This window comes from Podarcis melisellensis (genome assembly GCF_964234715.1).
Source record: "Podarcis melisellensis genome assembly, chromosome: 3".
NCBI lineage: Eukaryota > Metazoa > Chordata > Lepidosauria > Squamata > Lacertidae > Podarcis > Podarcis melisellensis.
The window spans coordinates 70,202,447-70,217,190 of record NC_138530.1 but is presented as its reverse complement, the minus strand read 5'-3'; the positions used below and the strand labels follow the sequence as shown (position 1 = coordinate 70,217,190).

Below are 14,744 nucleotides of genomic sequence, written 5' to 3'. Positions count from 1 at the left end.
ATCAGATCTAATCTTCACTGTAGTGCTAATATAAATCAGCTCTAATCAAAACTGCACAGGCCCATGGTAAAAACAGCTACCTATTTATTTAAAGCCCTTGGAGAGAGAATCTACAGGATGTGGAAAGACTCTAGCTGCTCTCACCCATGTTTCCCCTTTGCTATTAAAATTACCGTATTTTTCGCTCTATAAGATGCACCAGTCCACAAGATGCACCTAGTTTTTGTAGGAGGAAAAGAAGAAAAAAAAATATTCTGAATCTCAGAAGCCAGAACAGCAAGAGGGATCGCTGCGCAGGGAAAACAGCAATCCCTCTTGCTGTTCTGGCTTCTGTGATAGCTGCGCAGCCTGCATTCACTCCATAAGACACACACACATTTCCCCTTACTTTTTAGGATGGAAAAAGTGAGTCTTATAGAGCAAAAAATACAGTATATCCCAGTCCTTCTTTATATATGATTGCAGCAGACAAAACATATCTGCAGTCCATCACATTTGATGGGTTCCTTGATTTATTTTCCTTAAAGGGAAACAGTCAAGGTCACATACCCCACTCCAGATATGGCCCTGAGAACAGGAATACACAGGCTCATCCCTGGAAAACTGAGCAACCTTTATACTTATCAACTACACCAAACTTTTTTCTCTTTGGGCCATTGGAAAATTGCTGATAATTTTTCTGCCTGTTGTAGCAATTGTAATGTGTTGTGCTAGATGCTATATGATTTTTAATTGCATTTTAATGCTTCTTTTATTTCTTACAAATTGTATAACAGTTTGAATTCCGTAGAACCCTTTCCACTCCTTTCAAGTTGCTGCCTTTTTCTTCTTGCTGCTCTGTCTTTTGTGTTGCTAATCCTTTCCACCCCTTTCAAGTGCCTCTTCTCCTTCTCACTTCTGTTTTGCCGTGGTCACCTTCAGGATAGACCAGACTGCCAGGTTCTACAGCTGCTGTGCTTGCCTTTCTTCACAGACATGCTGTGGACCAGCTGAATGAAGCATGCATACCTCTGGTGGTCCGCAGGCCACAGTTTGGGGACACCAATACTTTCCCCTAAATGAACCAATATTTTGCAGGTCCAACATTCAATGGTGTTCAAAGTCTTTGTTCCTTCCAAGACATCATTGAGAGCCAGTGTTGAAGGGAACTTGGGTCCCACCCACTCCATCCCTGGTCTGAAAGCACCATGAGTAGTTGTAAGTCTGGAGCAGCTTACCCTTTTCTTTTGGCTTACTTTGGGTTTGGAGGAATTTTTTCTTTTCTTATGGAAAAGGGCAGCAGGAGGAGATTCAACAGGACATCCGTATAAGGATGCTTGGATTTTCTCAGGATATCGCTGGAAGTCTTCCACCTCAACGTCTTGATCCAATCTGTGTGGTTTTTAAAAACGATAAAGTTGTTATTCCTAACAATCCACTATGATTGTGCATGCAGGGATTTTCTTCCTTCCCCCAAAAACAAACAACAGCTAGAAATTAAAAAATAAAATTCCATGTCAGTAAGAACTACATGCTCATGGAATAGATTCATGGAAACTCAGCCCTTTGCCACTTTTTTTGCTGCACTTACAACCAAGCTTTGCTGCACCATTCATATAATTTTTGTATTATATTTCAAACTGAGTGGCTGTATGTTTGTTTGTTAGTGTGTAAATGACTGCAAATGGAAATATAAATGGGATATACGATCTAGATCGCCTTTCATCCTCAAGGGAAAAGCAGAAACAGAAGAGTGTGTGGTTGTAGATCGGAGACTTTGCTAACCTTTTAAAACCGCAGGCAATCAACAATTGACTTTATTGAAGCATTCCAGCAGCTTATCTCAGTAGCATATTTTTTTAATGCACTCATTACATTTTAAAATCCTGTCCCATCCTAGAGGGCTCTTGGTGGGTACCAAACAATTTAAACACAGCATTAGGTAAAATGGCCAATATTAAGAGGATAACTGCTCAGTCCTTTGAGCCTGGTTTCAGCAATGACATTAACACTGAAAACATTGCCAGGAAAAACAGGTTCATTTATTCTGTTTTAGTTATCCTATTACTCAAAAGATGTATCAAGATCCAAATTCTATTACCAAAAGACATGATCACATCCTCAGAAAGCCTATGCAGCAGAAGCTGCCATTGACACAGGGGAATCTGATTTTTCTCTCTTCCGTGCAACACAGCTCCTGGCTCCTTGCATGGGGTATACAGGGCGGTCCTAGATCCTTGCTCCTTTGCCTTAAGGCAGTAATTGAATCTGAAGCAGGTTTGACAACAAGTGGGTAACTGTTGTTCTCTTATCTTGTTTCTTAGCAGATGACATTACTTTAGCTTCTGTGGCAGAAACTGCTCTTTGCACCTCTGTAGCTATGATGCCCTGGGGTTGTACTCAATAGTTATCAGAGCAGTACATACCCTTATATGGAAATACTACATATCAACATATCACACGACCATGGAGTCAACGCGTATCAAAACAAACAAAACCAATGCAGTCCCGGGAAAAGACAGCCCATTAGGTCTCCCAAAGACTTAAAGCAGAAAATATGTTTTTCATGACACATAAAAAATTGATAACATGAAGAATAACCATATACCCATCAGGAGGAGTTCGGGACCCAAATAGTTGAAGGAACATCTCTATACCAGCTTGCCCGGGCTGCTATCTATAGGGGTGCCCCTTTTCATCATCCCACCAATGAGCTTGGCTCACTGTGATGCAAGACATGGAGGTTTTTTGTAGTGGCGCTCTCTTTTATGCAACTCTCTAGCCTTGGAGGTACATAGAGTATTAATTACAGTGGTATCTCAGGTTACATACGCTTCAGGTTACAGACTCCGCTAACCCAGAAATATTACCTCAGGTTAAGTACTTTGCTTCAGGTTGAGAACAGAAATCGTGCTCTGGCGGTGTGGCAGCAGCAGGAGGCCCCATTAGCTAAAGTGGTGCTTCAGGTTAAGAACAATTTCAGGTTAAGTACGGACCTCCGGAACGAATTAAGTACTTAACCTGAGGTACCACTGTAATGGGGTTTCAGTGTCATCATAGGCCTGATAGAATCATCCAGGCAATTAGAATATACTAGGCTATGAGGTGAGACCAGCTGTAATTGACATACTCAAATGCTGGAGAAATACTGGTGGTTCATGGTATGGTGTTTTAATTTGTTATTATTGTGCTATAATTGCTTTTATTTTTGTTTTAAACTGCCCCAGGATGGATTAACGGTGGTATAGAATTGCATCAAGTAGCTAAATATACAAGTTGAAGTGCACTTGCCTTGTGAAATAAGCGTTGCTTATACACCCGGTGAAGTTGGCAAACTCAGTAGTGATGGGAGATCCACCAAAGTAGAATTTCTTGGTGCTCACTGGCTTTTCCTCACTTTCATATGCTGAATTATCTACACTTTTCTTTTCTTCATCTACCAAAAGCTCAAGTCTGTAGAACAAAATAATGCATCTTACACGGAGTCTTCTAAATTCAGCATGCGATAATATATATTACCCAAGCAACGTAGCCATTTCGGTGATGTTGAACTTGATGAACGAGTCACTAGGTGGCACCATCAAACCATGAGTGTGCTCAGAAATGAGAGGCAGCTCCGTAAAACCCCTGGAAATACTGAAGTCACACACATCTCAACTGCAATACCTGGGAGCAAGCCTCGCTGAATTTAGTTGGACTTACTTCTGAGTAGAGATAGGTGGGATTGCACTGTAAATCATTGTCACAGTGCAATCCTAACTATAACACTATGCTTACAGCAGCATCACAGACAAAGGAAATGCAGAAATTGAAAAGTCATTGAGTTTTTATAATATTTCATGTGGCAGGGATTGGTGTGACATTGTTTTGATGTGGCTGAATGAAAAGCATGCAGATGCCACGCCCCCACTCATTCCTTTCGTACTTTGTGTGTGACCACTGGGCTGCTGTTGTGGAAACAGATCTAACAAGGCAGGACTGTCACACAGCATCTTGCCAGTTTCAATGTTGCAAAGATATACTAGGCATTTAAAACCTATGCTGCATATTCAGAATATTGACCTATTTCAGGTGCCTATGGGCCTCCACATATTGCTGAACTACAAGTCCTGTCAGCTCGGCAAACATGGGCATATGTCCAGGGATCATGGGAGTTATAGTTCAGCAACATCTGGAGGGCCAACGGTACCCTGGACCTGAGCTTTTTATTGTGTTAAATAAAAATATTGTAATACTCTTCTGCTGAGCTGGGGTGTTCCTACTAGTTTTGGGATACATCTATTCCATGCTGACCTTCTTAAAGAAGATATTAGTGTGGAATGTATTAGTGTGCATTTTGTATTATAATCAATACATCCAAGTGGAGTAATGAACTGTGAGTGTAATAAGATGTGCATCAAAACAAAAATAGTTTTTTAAATAGTTTTACCTTTCTGGTGAGGCGGATGTAATGACAAAATGGGCTTTGCCATCATTATAAGATCTTTCTCCTGCCTGAACTGTGACTCCTTTAGCATTTAAAACAACAGCTCCCTTCTCCAAGGAAATAGAGAATACATCTGACTGAAACACAGAGAAAAACATTAGACCCACAAGTCAAGGAACGGTTAGTAATAATTATTGTAATGTAGTTGAGCAAAGTAAGAGTACTGAGATAGAACCAAAACGGACGGGATGTGATGTGCGTGAATGCATTGTGGGGTTAAAAAACCTCATGTTGTAAACACACCTGTTTTGTCTCTAAGTGCTTAAGCATTTTCTCTATCATAGCATTTTTAAAAAAGATGGTGAGGGTGGGGTGGAGAAAGAAATGAGGTCATTTTCTTGGCTGGGATCCAAAAGGACCTAAAAGTTCTGCATATGTGCTCACACTCCCCCCACCCTAACAGTCTTTCAGAGATTCACAACTGCTGTTCAGATGTACCATGTTGAGAATTAGGCAGAAGAGAAAGGGTCCTTTGGTAGGAAAACAAGGAGTGGCTCCTTTAATGCAATTGTCCCAGGGCTCTGGATTGACATTTCAGAGGGGGTTTGAAATTGCACTTTCTACTCTGCTTCTTCATAGATGATGCAATACCTATTTATTCCAGAGTGCCTTTTGCAGCTGATTTGTCACCCACTGCTGTAAATTCGTTGATGCATGTTTTTTTATTATGGCTTGATATGTCTTGTTTAACCTGCTCATTGCGTTTTATGTAAGTTGCCTTGGAAAGGCAGCTTGATGTAAATGTTTAAAATAAACAAATTCATCTGGACTGGTGCCATTTCCCCTCTGAACAACTATTATGCCAAATCTTCTAACTGAATCCGAATGTGCAAGGTAGTTTCCAGGAAGTTGTGAAAAGTTACTCAAAGAAATTCACACATAGAACTGGGCTTCTGGGTGATCAGCTGATTTTTTAGCATCAGTTGCCCAGACCTATGCACACTTTGATTATTTATTTTTTAACACCACCATTTAAAAGTCTGAAAGTGGTGATATTTACTGACCACAAATAAATTCCATCCAAAGTTAAACTACGGTTGTATGTACAGGACATTCACATTTGCACTTACTGTCAGGTCTCAGGGAGAATTTAATACTTTGGCCCCAATTTAGCAAAAGCTGGTTGCACTGAGGTCCACTGAAATAAGAATAATGTTCCACTAATCTCAATGGGACTTTCTTTTGACCAAGTTTCTCTGAGTCATTGCCACTGCCATTCAGCCCATTGGCTGCCCTGAAATATGTCTACTGACGGGGGACTATTTAGAAATAACATTTTCTTTAAAAACAACACAGGTTTTTATTATATTTAATGGGGAAACTCTACTTACTCCTTCACTGCAATAGAAGAGCAGTCCATTAGGCTGTAAAGTTCGGAAATTAAAGCCACCTTCAAATCCATTAAAGGGGGAGATTTTCTGGCTGGATGCAATGTAGCTTTCTCCATTGAAATATGCTTTGCGGGACATCTGCTCACCAAACAAACAGAACAGAGGTAGTTGTAGATTTTTTTTAAAAAAACACACACAAAAACAATAGAAGAAACAGAATATGCAGGCCACAGGTGCGTAAGTTTTAATGTTCATAAAAGTCCAGCAACCCCTGTGTTTCACATGTCATTGCAAACTCTTATTACATGGGAACAGCTCACTTTTAAGTGCTGTTCAACAGTACTTCATGAATTGTGTCTCAAGTGGAAGAAAGGGACTGTTTGGATGATACTCTACCCCTCTTGGAACCTCTGTGTTATGGCCTGGAAATAGATCCCCCATTGTCAGGGATGAAAGCAAGGGCTCTGAAGCAGAACTGGAAGGCCACACATGCCAGCGCAAGAAGCACTCTCAGATAAACCTGCCAGTGCAGGACACTCCCACCCCCAGGATGTGGCACTGCTGTTTTCTGATTGCAAAATGCCCAAGGCTCCAGGAGACTACTGGAGAAGGCTGGGACCTTTAAGAGCTATTGTGTTAGTTCTTGCACAGGGCACCTGCTGTTGGGACTCATTAGTTGAATCCTGCCCATAGGGTTGTTGCTGGTATCCTCCCATCTCAAGAGACAATGGAGCGTGCCGCTGGGGATGAAGTCAAACTGCTGTGTTAGCAGCACTAGAATGACTTCCCTAAGCTGTGAGTAGGGCGGTCCTGGGATGCCCAGATGACAAGACCCCCCTCTCAGCCTTGCTGTTGTGGTCCAAATGAAAGCAGAATATATTTGGCACCAGCTTGGCTGCAGGAGTTGCTGGAAGGAGGCATACAACCGTCTTAGGGACTCCACTCTAGATTTGTGTAGGGTTTACTTCTTAGCCTTAGACCTATTGAAATTAATGAACCTTAGTTAGTCATGTCCATGCATTTCAGTGGGTCTACACTGTGTGGGACTAATATTAGATGCAACTCATAATTCTACAAGTCAGTTGTTTGGGACTGAAATGTTACTTGATGGAGAGAAATTGCCCTCATATTTATGTTCAGTTTTGTATTTTGCTTTATGGTTTGTGTGTCTTCCCTTTCTGAGGCCACAAAACATTTTTACATAAGGGGCTCCTCTGGTTTCATCAAAATTATGCAGCTGAAATTCTGCTGTTTGGCATCATACATTTTTATACTTTACTTGTTTATGCCAAGTATACAAATCTGAAGATTAAAAGCTAGTTTAAAATATGTCTTCTGAAGTAAGCCTAGAAAGATTTATTAAGCTTTCAGATTTCTTAGTGGGTGCATACTGTTGGAGGCCTACCACACTGGGGGTTTTTCAAATTCAAATTTACTTTCCACATTCCATAACATAAGGAGCACTACATTTCCATTTCTGTTTATTCCATTTATTTTTTGTGTGTGTATTGTTTGGAGAACATCATCTGTTCCTACCCCCTAAGTATTATAAGCAGATGGGGAGAAAAATAATAATGCTTTGCACTTTAAAAACTGAGGAAAAACTCAGTAGAGATAGGGGAAAATATCAGAATATATAAATGTTGAAAAACACAAAGAGAAGATCTGTGTATCATACTTACAAGTGATTCTTCTGGGCATCCATAGCCAATTCCTAGAGTTCCTGGTTCCTCTAACAAGTTGAAGTCCTTCTTTTGGAACTGGAAGCCTTTCATGCAGCCTCTAAAGCCTGTGGCGGTGGCTAGATGTGATTTCATACTACTGTGAAGACACAATGTTTATTCAGAGGGAACCAGTTAACTACTTACACAAAACCACAGCATGCACAGTCATAGGTACAGAAATATTGTGTGAGGAATGTCCATTCTACTAGGTTCTGTCTGAGATGTAAGCAGTGGTTTGATGCAGGGAGTAGTCCATTGCCACTTGCAGGATGGTCAAAAGGGGAGAGCACTTTTATTACTTTCCCCTCCCTCCAATCACCTTTCCATTCTCATCTCAGTTCCTGCCAGAGAACATCTTGCTGGTTAGATACACCACATTGGAACACTGTTGTTGTTTAGTCGTTTAGTCGTGTCCGACTCTTCGTGACCCCATGGACCAGAGCACGCCAGGCACGCCTGTCTTCCACTGCCTCCCGCAGTTTTGTTAAACTCATTGGAACATTGTAGAACATTAATTGTCTTAGGGAAGTCTATGAAGGCTGAAATGCAGTAAGATAATCACTAGTCCTACTCTATCAACATGCCTTAAATGCTGCGGTGATGTATTTGGAAATAGCAATTGTTCCTATTATGATGGTGCCAGCAAGCACTTGCCTGGCCTCTCACTAAGGGGAAGCAGGTTGGTATGTATCAGTGACAGGGCATTTTCAGTGGTGGTCCCATACCTGCAGAATTCCTTTCCCTGAAATCTTCAGAGCCCTGCCTCTTGTGGCTTTTTAACAGACCCCAAATACTATTCTTATTTTTTTTTTTTTACTAAGCTTTCTTGTAGTCTTATTGCTGGCCCATTTTATATGCTTTTAATCAGGGCTTTTTTCAGCTGGAACTCAGTTACAGCATCTCTCAGGTGGGTTCTGGCACCTTTCAGGTGGGTACCATTGCCCTTTCTAAGAGAATAAGGTGAGTTCTGGCACCTCTTTTTTTAGAAAATAGCACTGCTAATAGCACTGCTATATCTTAGGTTTATTCTTTCTTGCTTTTTTCCAAATTGTAAACCACTTTGTGAGGGCTTGCTCCAAAAGGCAGGGTATAAATATTTTAAATAAATAATGAAATATACAATGTTTGCAAAACAATATGCTTACATATATAATTTGTCCTATTGGATAAAAACTTTTCCCCACAGGGTTACATGTTTTAATTTAGCAATGTGGGTGCAGTAAATTCAATGCAACATATAAAATGAGAAATTACTGAAGCCTTAATGGTGATTGAATGTGGATTATAAACCAACCTAGATTTTAAAATCTCAGGAGGAGCCCCTCCTATATAGATATCAGTAAAGGGCATGCTTTGCTTCTCGTTTTCCACACTTCTGATATGTCTCCTATCCACCAACAAGATCATTTTCTTGGAATTGTGGTATATAACAGATATCTGAAATTTGAAAAAAGGGAGTTAAAAACCACAGTAAATATAGTACATAACTACATTTTAGAAAGATGCATTAAAAGTTTGTAAAATAAGAGGGCTTTTAAAAGAGAGAAAGACACTTTATTGTCTGTTTACTGTTCATTTGTAATTGTTTTGCAGATATACTTAGTAACTTTGGTGGACTGGAGAGGGCCCATTGGGGCAGGGGTTAAAGCATACCGTATGCTTTGTGTTCAGAAGATCCTATTTCTAAAGAAACAAGGCTCAGAGTTCTTACTCGGTTCTTACCTGGCAACTGTAGTTAAGAAGACATACTCAGTTTGCAGTTTCATTGTCACCATCTCTTTCAGAGAGTTTGTTGCCACTTCACTCAACCTGTTCTTGGAAACTGTGTTATTTCCCACTCAATAAAGGTTTTTGGTACTTAATATAATATGTTGCATTATTTTGCTCAATAATCTATAGTTATTTACTTATTTCTTATTATTACACCTTGTCTTTCTGTGTAAAGCACCTAAGGGAGATAACTATAGTGATAATAATCACTATAGTGATAATAATACTGAGACGATACATTAACTATTAAAAAAATAAAATAAAAGCAAATTTCAGAAAGTCAACAACAATATACCTCGTGGAATTTTGCATCATTAATCAGAGCTTTCTTCAAATGATCGTCGAGAATCACAGGGCCACCGGGGAAGCCAAAGTCATACTGTAGATACAGGTACCCATTCTGCATCTCTAGGCTGAAGAACATACTCTGCACAACAGACACACAAAACCAGTGAGATTTATCTGAGAGGATTTGTATTTCAGGTATTTATAAGGTTTCACAAATTGTTTGTCAATATATGGCACAACTGCCTATTACTTTAAATTTATAGCTGTAAGTGAGGCACGAGCGTAGTTCCCTTTATGCAACAACACCCTCTCCTGTCCACTTCACCCATCTTTTGGAACAGCATAATGTTGGGTGTAGGTACTGCAATAGAAGGAGACAATCTTGCACAAGTGGATGTGCTTTTCTACTCACAACAACCATCTATTTATGTCCTTAGACAAGTTTCTCTTTGCTTAGATGACATCTCAGTCAGAGGAACTAATGGTTGTAGGCATGTTAATATCTTCAACCTTTAGTTTTTCTATGAGTCTACCAGAAAAATGCCAAGACCAAGGATGACCCCACTATGATTTTTATTGGAAACTAGGAATTGGAAACTAGGCATCAGTAAAATGAAAAATAAGACTTTTAGGGATTTTTCTTTTCTTTTCATTTCACTTACTCCATTAACCATCAGGAGGAGAAGTCCATTATCTGTTGGTGTCCGAACTTCCACATCAAAGCGCGTCACCAAACCAAACCTCCCTCTTCTCTCAATATTCCTCACCAAAGCATAGCCAGAGCCATCAAAGAAATAGTTCACAGCCCGGCTCTGTGTAAAGGCCAGCTTATTCCTAGGGTGGACAGGAAAAGAGGCGAAGAAAAATCAGAAGCCTGAAGGCCTACATTCTCCAACCTAGAAAGATCATTATGGAAGCAATACTGAAAGGGGAACTCTGGAAACGAGGTTGTTGGCCTGAACGAAATATAGTCAATGCCAAGGCAATATTATTCAGTAAAACTGTTTACTTGAAGTGCTACCTTATGTAAAATTTCCTGGGAGTGTTTGTATTATTTTTGCTTGCACGTTTTGTTGTACTAATCTGCAAACGTGTGAAGTGGGCAAGGGAGTTAAGAAATCAGTATGATCAACTGAGGGGCCTGTATATGATTTTTATTTTTTATTTTTGTAAAATAAGGCTAATGTAGTACAGGTATCATCAGAGGAAAGGCTGTAGCTCAGTGGTAGAGCATCCAGTTTGCATGCATAAAGTCCCAAGTTCTACCCTAGCATCTCCCGGTAGTAGTGGGAATGTTCCCTGCCTGAAACCCCTGGAGATCCTTTGCTAGTCAGTTACTGAGCAAGATGGGCCAATGGTTTGACTCAGTATAAGGTGGGTGCCCATGTTCCTATTTATATAGACAGGTGTCTCAGAAATGCTGGACAGGAAGTGAGTCGACTGAACTAATGGCTGATGAGAGGTATACATTAATGCCTGCTAACTTGCAATGCGCAATCAAGACAAGTAGATACACGTGACCCGGAAGTGTCTCCGGACAGCGCTGGCCCCTGGCCTTTTAAGTGAGATGGGCGCACAACCCCAGAGTCTGGCAAGACTGGCCCGTACGGGCAGGGGTACCTTTACCTTAGATACACGTGTGACCAGGCCACTAGGCTAAATGCAATATAGCTAAATCTATTCCATCATGAGAAGTAGAGTGAATACAGTTCACCTTACCTGGCACAGGGTACTGTTTTAGTGACTTTATAGATATTTTTGAAATTGTACAAACTGATGACATCATCATTCAGAGTTGCAAGCTCCAAACAGCCTGTGAATCCAGGCAGAGCCAAGCTTGGAGGGAGCTGTAGAGAGAAGGAAGCAAAATAGATTGTGTTCAAGTCAATGCCAAATGAGATAGTGAGCCAATCTGCATCTGTAAAAAGGCTTTTTGTAAGGTAGACTTAGGTGACAACATAAAAATCTTATTTGTTTAATACATTACAAACCAGCTGTCTACAGAGGTATTTCCAAGATAAAGGTGCCAACTTAATAATTATTCCATCCTGTTCTGCTTACCTTAAAATCTGGAGGCACTCCACCAACATAGAAAACTGTATTTTTAGGTTCCAGATTCAACAGCGCATCATCACCTGGGACTTCTCCTTTTTTGATGAACTTTTCCTCAGCTGTGCTGCTAAGACTTGGTACTGTTAGAAACACTTTGCCATGCTTCCCAATCCTATTGAAGAAGAGTAGGGTGAGAAATTGGACCCAAGGTCATATTCGCTAGCTGAATTACAAAAGACTTGTTAAACAATCAAAAACAAAAAGTAAAGTTTAAGTTAATATTTTTGAAGTCAGCAGCAAAAGCAACAGGTGTCTGAAATTCTAGACTTCGAAAGGAAGAGCTAAACTACAGATTCTAGATCATGTTCTTGTTCAATTTTGTTTCTTTGGAAATGAAGAGCTGTATTCTATAGGTAGAAAAATCATTTCAGAATATTCAGAAGTGGTCTTCCTCTCAGATATTATGAGTAAGCATAACACTTGAAAACTCAATTCAACCTCCAAGCTGCTTATGAGACAAAAAAAGAAAGAATCAATCTGCAGCGAGATTAGTGGTTTTAACTACAGTGGAGAGGATTCGTTCCGGAGGCCTGTCCGTAAAGTGAAAAGCTTGCAACTTGAAGCACTGCATCTGCGTGGTGTGATTTGGCGCTTCTGTGCATGCGCAAAGCATGATTTAGCACTTCTGCGCATGCGGCAAAACCTGGAAGTAACCCATTCTTGTACTTCTGGGTTGCCGCAGGACACAAAGGAACACAAGTAATCTCTCAATGACGCAGGGTGGTTAGCACCCTCACCATTGATGTACATATAGACAAGGGGTGTAATCTTGGGATAGTGGGTTGTGGATGTAGCAAACTATGTTAACAAACATGAGTTAAAGTCTGAATCTGGTTTATGCAAACAAGACTTCAATCTCTTTGGAACAGATATTAAGATCAGGCCAGGCTAGGACTGGTAATGGTGATGCATTGAAAAGTATTGGATGAATGAATGAATTAAAGGGAAGGTGCTTATACAAGCCGCAAGCAAATCAGGATGAATGTTTCCCCCCCACTTTTTAGCATATATGGTGATCAGAAAAAGGAATGGAAACTTTTCCAGACTTACATTCTTTCTCCTCCCCTGGGGACTGTTGTACTGAAGCAGTAAGTGCTGATGATAATTAAGGGGTGGTTGTCATCTTATCAGTTTGTTCAAAAGGTACAATTAACACCTTTAAGCATTACTCCACAATGTAAGTTTTTTTAAAACAATGTTTCCCATTTCATATCCATTCTATTCAACCCATCCAACCACATTAAACATGTAACAGGTCAAGATCATATTACCTCTCTATTTTAACAAGGCTGAAGTAAGCAGGCCAGGAGCTGACTGGCTTGGAGTCTAGCGGTATCTCCACATCACCGCTACCCAAATTATAAATGTATACTAAGTTGTCATTCTTAATTGCAAGACCCAGGTAATTTTTTGTCTAGAGAAGGAATGAAAAATAGACAGTCACAATGGTTTCAAGATATGCTACAGACAACACATTTGGTTCAGCATAGTATTCAGAGCTGTCTATTATGAATTTGTAAAGCAGCTTTTAGGACATCTTTTGCTACTGAATGTGACTACAAGATTTCTGGGGGCACAAGGAAGGCCATTACTGTTTGCTAGGAAAACCACAAACTCTTACAGTCAATAGGCAAATAAGCACTCTTTATCTTTGAACTGGAGCACTTGATGTATATACTGCAAGCAATCTACTGCTCATTGAATGTGAACCTTAAAAGCTAAAGTGGAGTCATTTCCTCAATATATTCAATGTCTGTGGAGAGTTGATTGGAAATGTGGAAGCTCAGTATCACACCATAGTAGATGATGTAATTTGCTATTTGAAGAGACTGGAGAGCACAATGAAGAATATGGAAAGAGAATCTGTTCACAGGATGTTTGAAAAATCAATAATTTTGTTCATGCTGTTATGAAAATCTCATTAAAAAATAGAACCATACTTATGAAAAATGCTAAATCACACAATTCATAAAACAGTGCATTTTCTATGAGAACAATTAAATGATGCTTACATTTTTATTTCCTAGATACAGAATAAACTGATCCTGAGGTGTTGTCCGCTCTGCATTGTCCTTATGAAGCATCATGTATAAACTCAAAGATGTGAAAGCCTTTAAGTCTTCCATGTTTGTTTGGGGATTGACTTCAACAGCGGATTGACCGTCAAATGACATTGATACTTGAACCTAGAAGAGAAAATGTGTTAGATTTTATGCTTACCTTAGAGACAAAGATTATGGACAGTTTGCAAAAATCACAGGCAACAGTTACACCTTATAACAGCATCATACATAGTTAATGAACTGCATCTGATTTGGTGGCTCACGTGTTTTGAGGGTGTGGGGAGAGATCAACAACTAAAATAAACTAGAAAATGTAAATCATTCATTAATTCATTTTAATGCACTATTCCACAGTCAGAGGTGTAAAAAGAGAAGATTTGAGAAGATTAATAAACTATGGGATGGATCCAGACATGGTTTTCCATGAATGAAAGGTCTTCTGTTTGTAGATAGGACTGCAATGCAGTAGACTGCCTGCATATGGGGTGGGGGAGAGAAAGCAATTTTCATTGATTCCCTATTCTTCCTGCAGCCCCCAGCACCATCTCCCATTTGTTCTGGAAGGCCCCCCAACCATCTGGATTAGCTTTCCTGGGGGGTGCAGAAGGAAGAAAGGGAAATTAAGGGAAACGGGGTATTTATTAGCAAAACTTTGCTCGTGAGAAGTCTGGATATCCAGCCCTGTGAAATTTTCTAAAATGAAAAATAAAAATAAAAATCCAGTGCCATTTGTATTATTAAAAGAAATTAGTATTTTGCTTTGAATATAAGAGGGCTGCATTTTGGTCTCACACTCATGTACTTCAGGTGTAAAATATATGCAGTGGAGCTGCATTAGTGTAAGACTATAATGAATGTGAGGACACCCACCCCAAAGTATTCATTTATTCATCAGAATTCATTTTAATGTATACCATGCAGCATTTTTTTTGTCTTGTTAGCTGCACATACAAATCCTGAATATAAATCCTTAATTTATATGTGGGACATA

The 14,744-nt window shown here is 39.8% G+C and overlaps 1 protein-coding gene across 1 annotated transcript in view; it reads right to left on the bottom strand.

The window, feature by feature from the left end:
* The window catches only part of LAMA4 (laminin subunit alpha 4), a 76,007-nt gene that overhangs the window by 8,605 nt on the left and 52,658 nt on the right, over nucleotides 1-14,744 (bottom strand). Inside the window, exons 19-30 of the mRNA XM_081905722.1 lie at nucleotides 13,703-13,876; nucleotides 12,962-13,104; nucleotides 11,640-11,802; nucleotides 11,298-11,425; nucleotides 10,241-10,412; nucleotides 9,586-9,717; nucleotides 8,815-8,957; nucleotides 7,479-7,617; nucleotides 5,797-5,934; nucleotides 4,409-4,542; nucleotides 3,271-3,432; nucleotides 1,218-1,371 (exon numbers count right to left, since the gene is read on the bottom strand). Coding sequence (XP_081761848.1) covers nucleotides 1,218-1,371; nucleotides 3,271-3,432; nucleotides 4,409-4,542; nucleotides 5,797-5,934; nucleotides 7,479-7,617; nucleotides 8,815-8,957; nucleotides 9,586-9,717; nucleotides 10,241-10,412; nucleotides 11,298-11,425; nucleotides 11,640-11,802; nucleotides 12,962-13,104; nucleotides 13,703-13,876 — 1,782 coding nt within the window. The remainder of the gene's footprint in view (nucleotides 1-1,217; nucleotides 1,372-3,270; nucleotides 3,433-4,408; nucleotides 4,543-5,796; nucleotides 5,935-7,478; nucleotides 7,618-8,814; nucleotides 8,958-9,585; nucleotides 9,718-10,240; nucleotides 10,413-11,297; nucleotides 11,426-11,639; nucleotides 11,803-12,961; nucleotides 13,105-13,702; nucleotides 13,877-14,744) is intronic.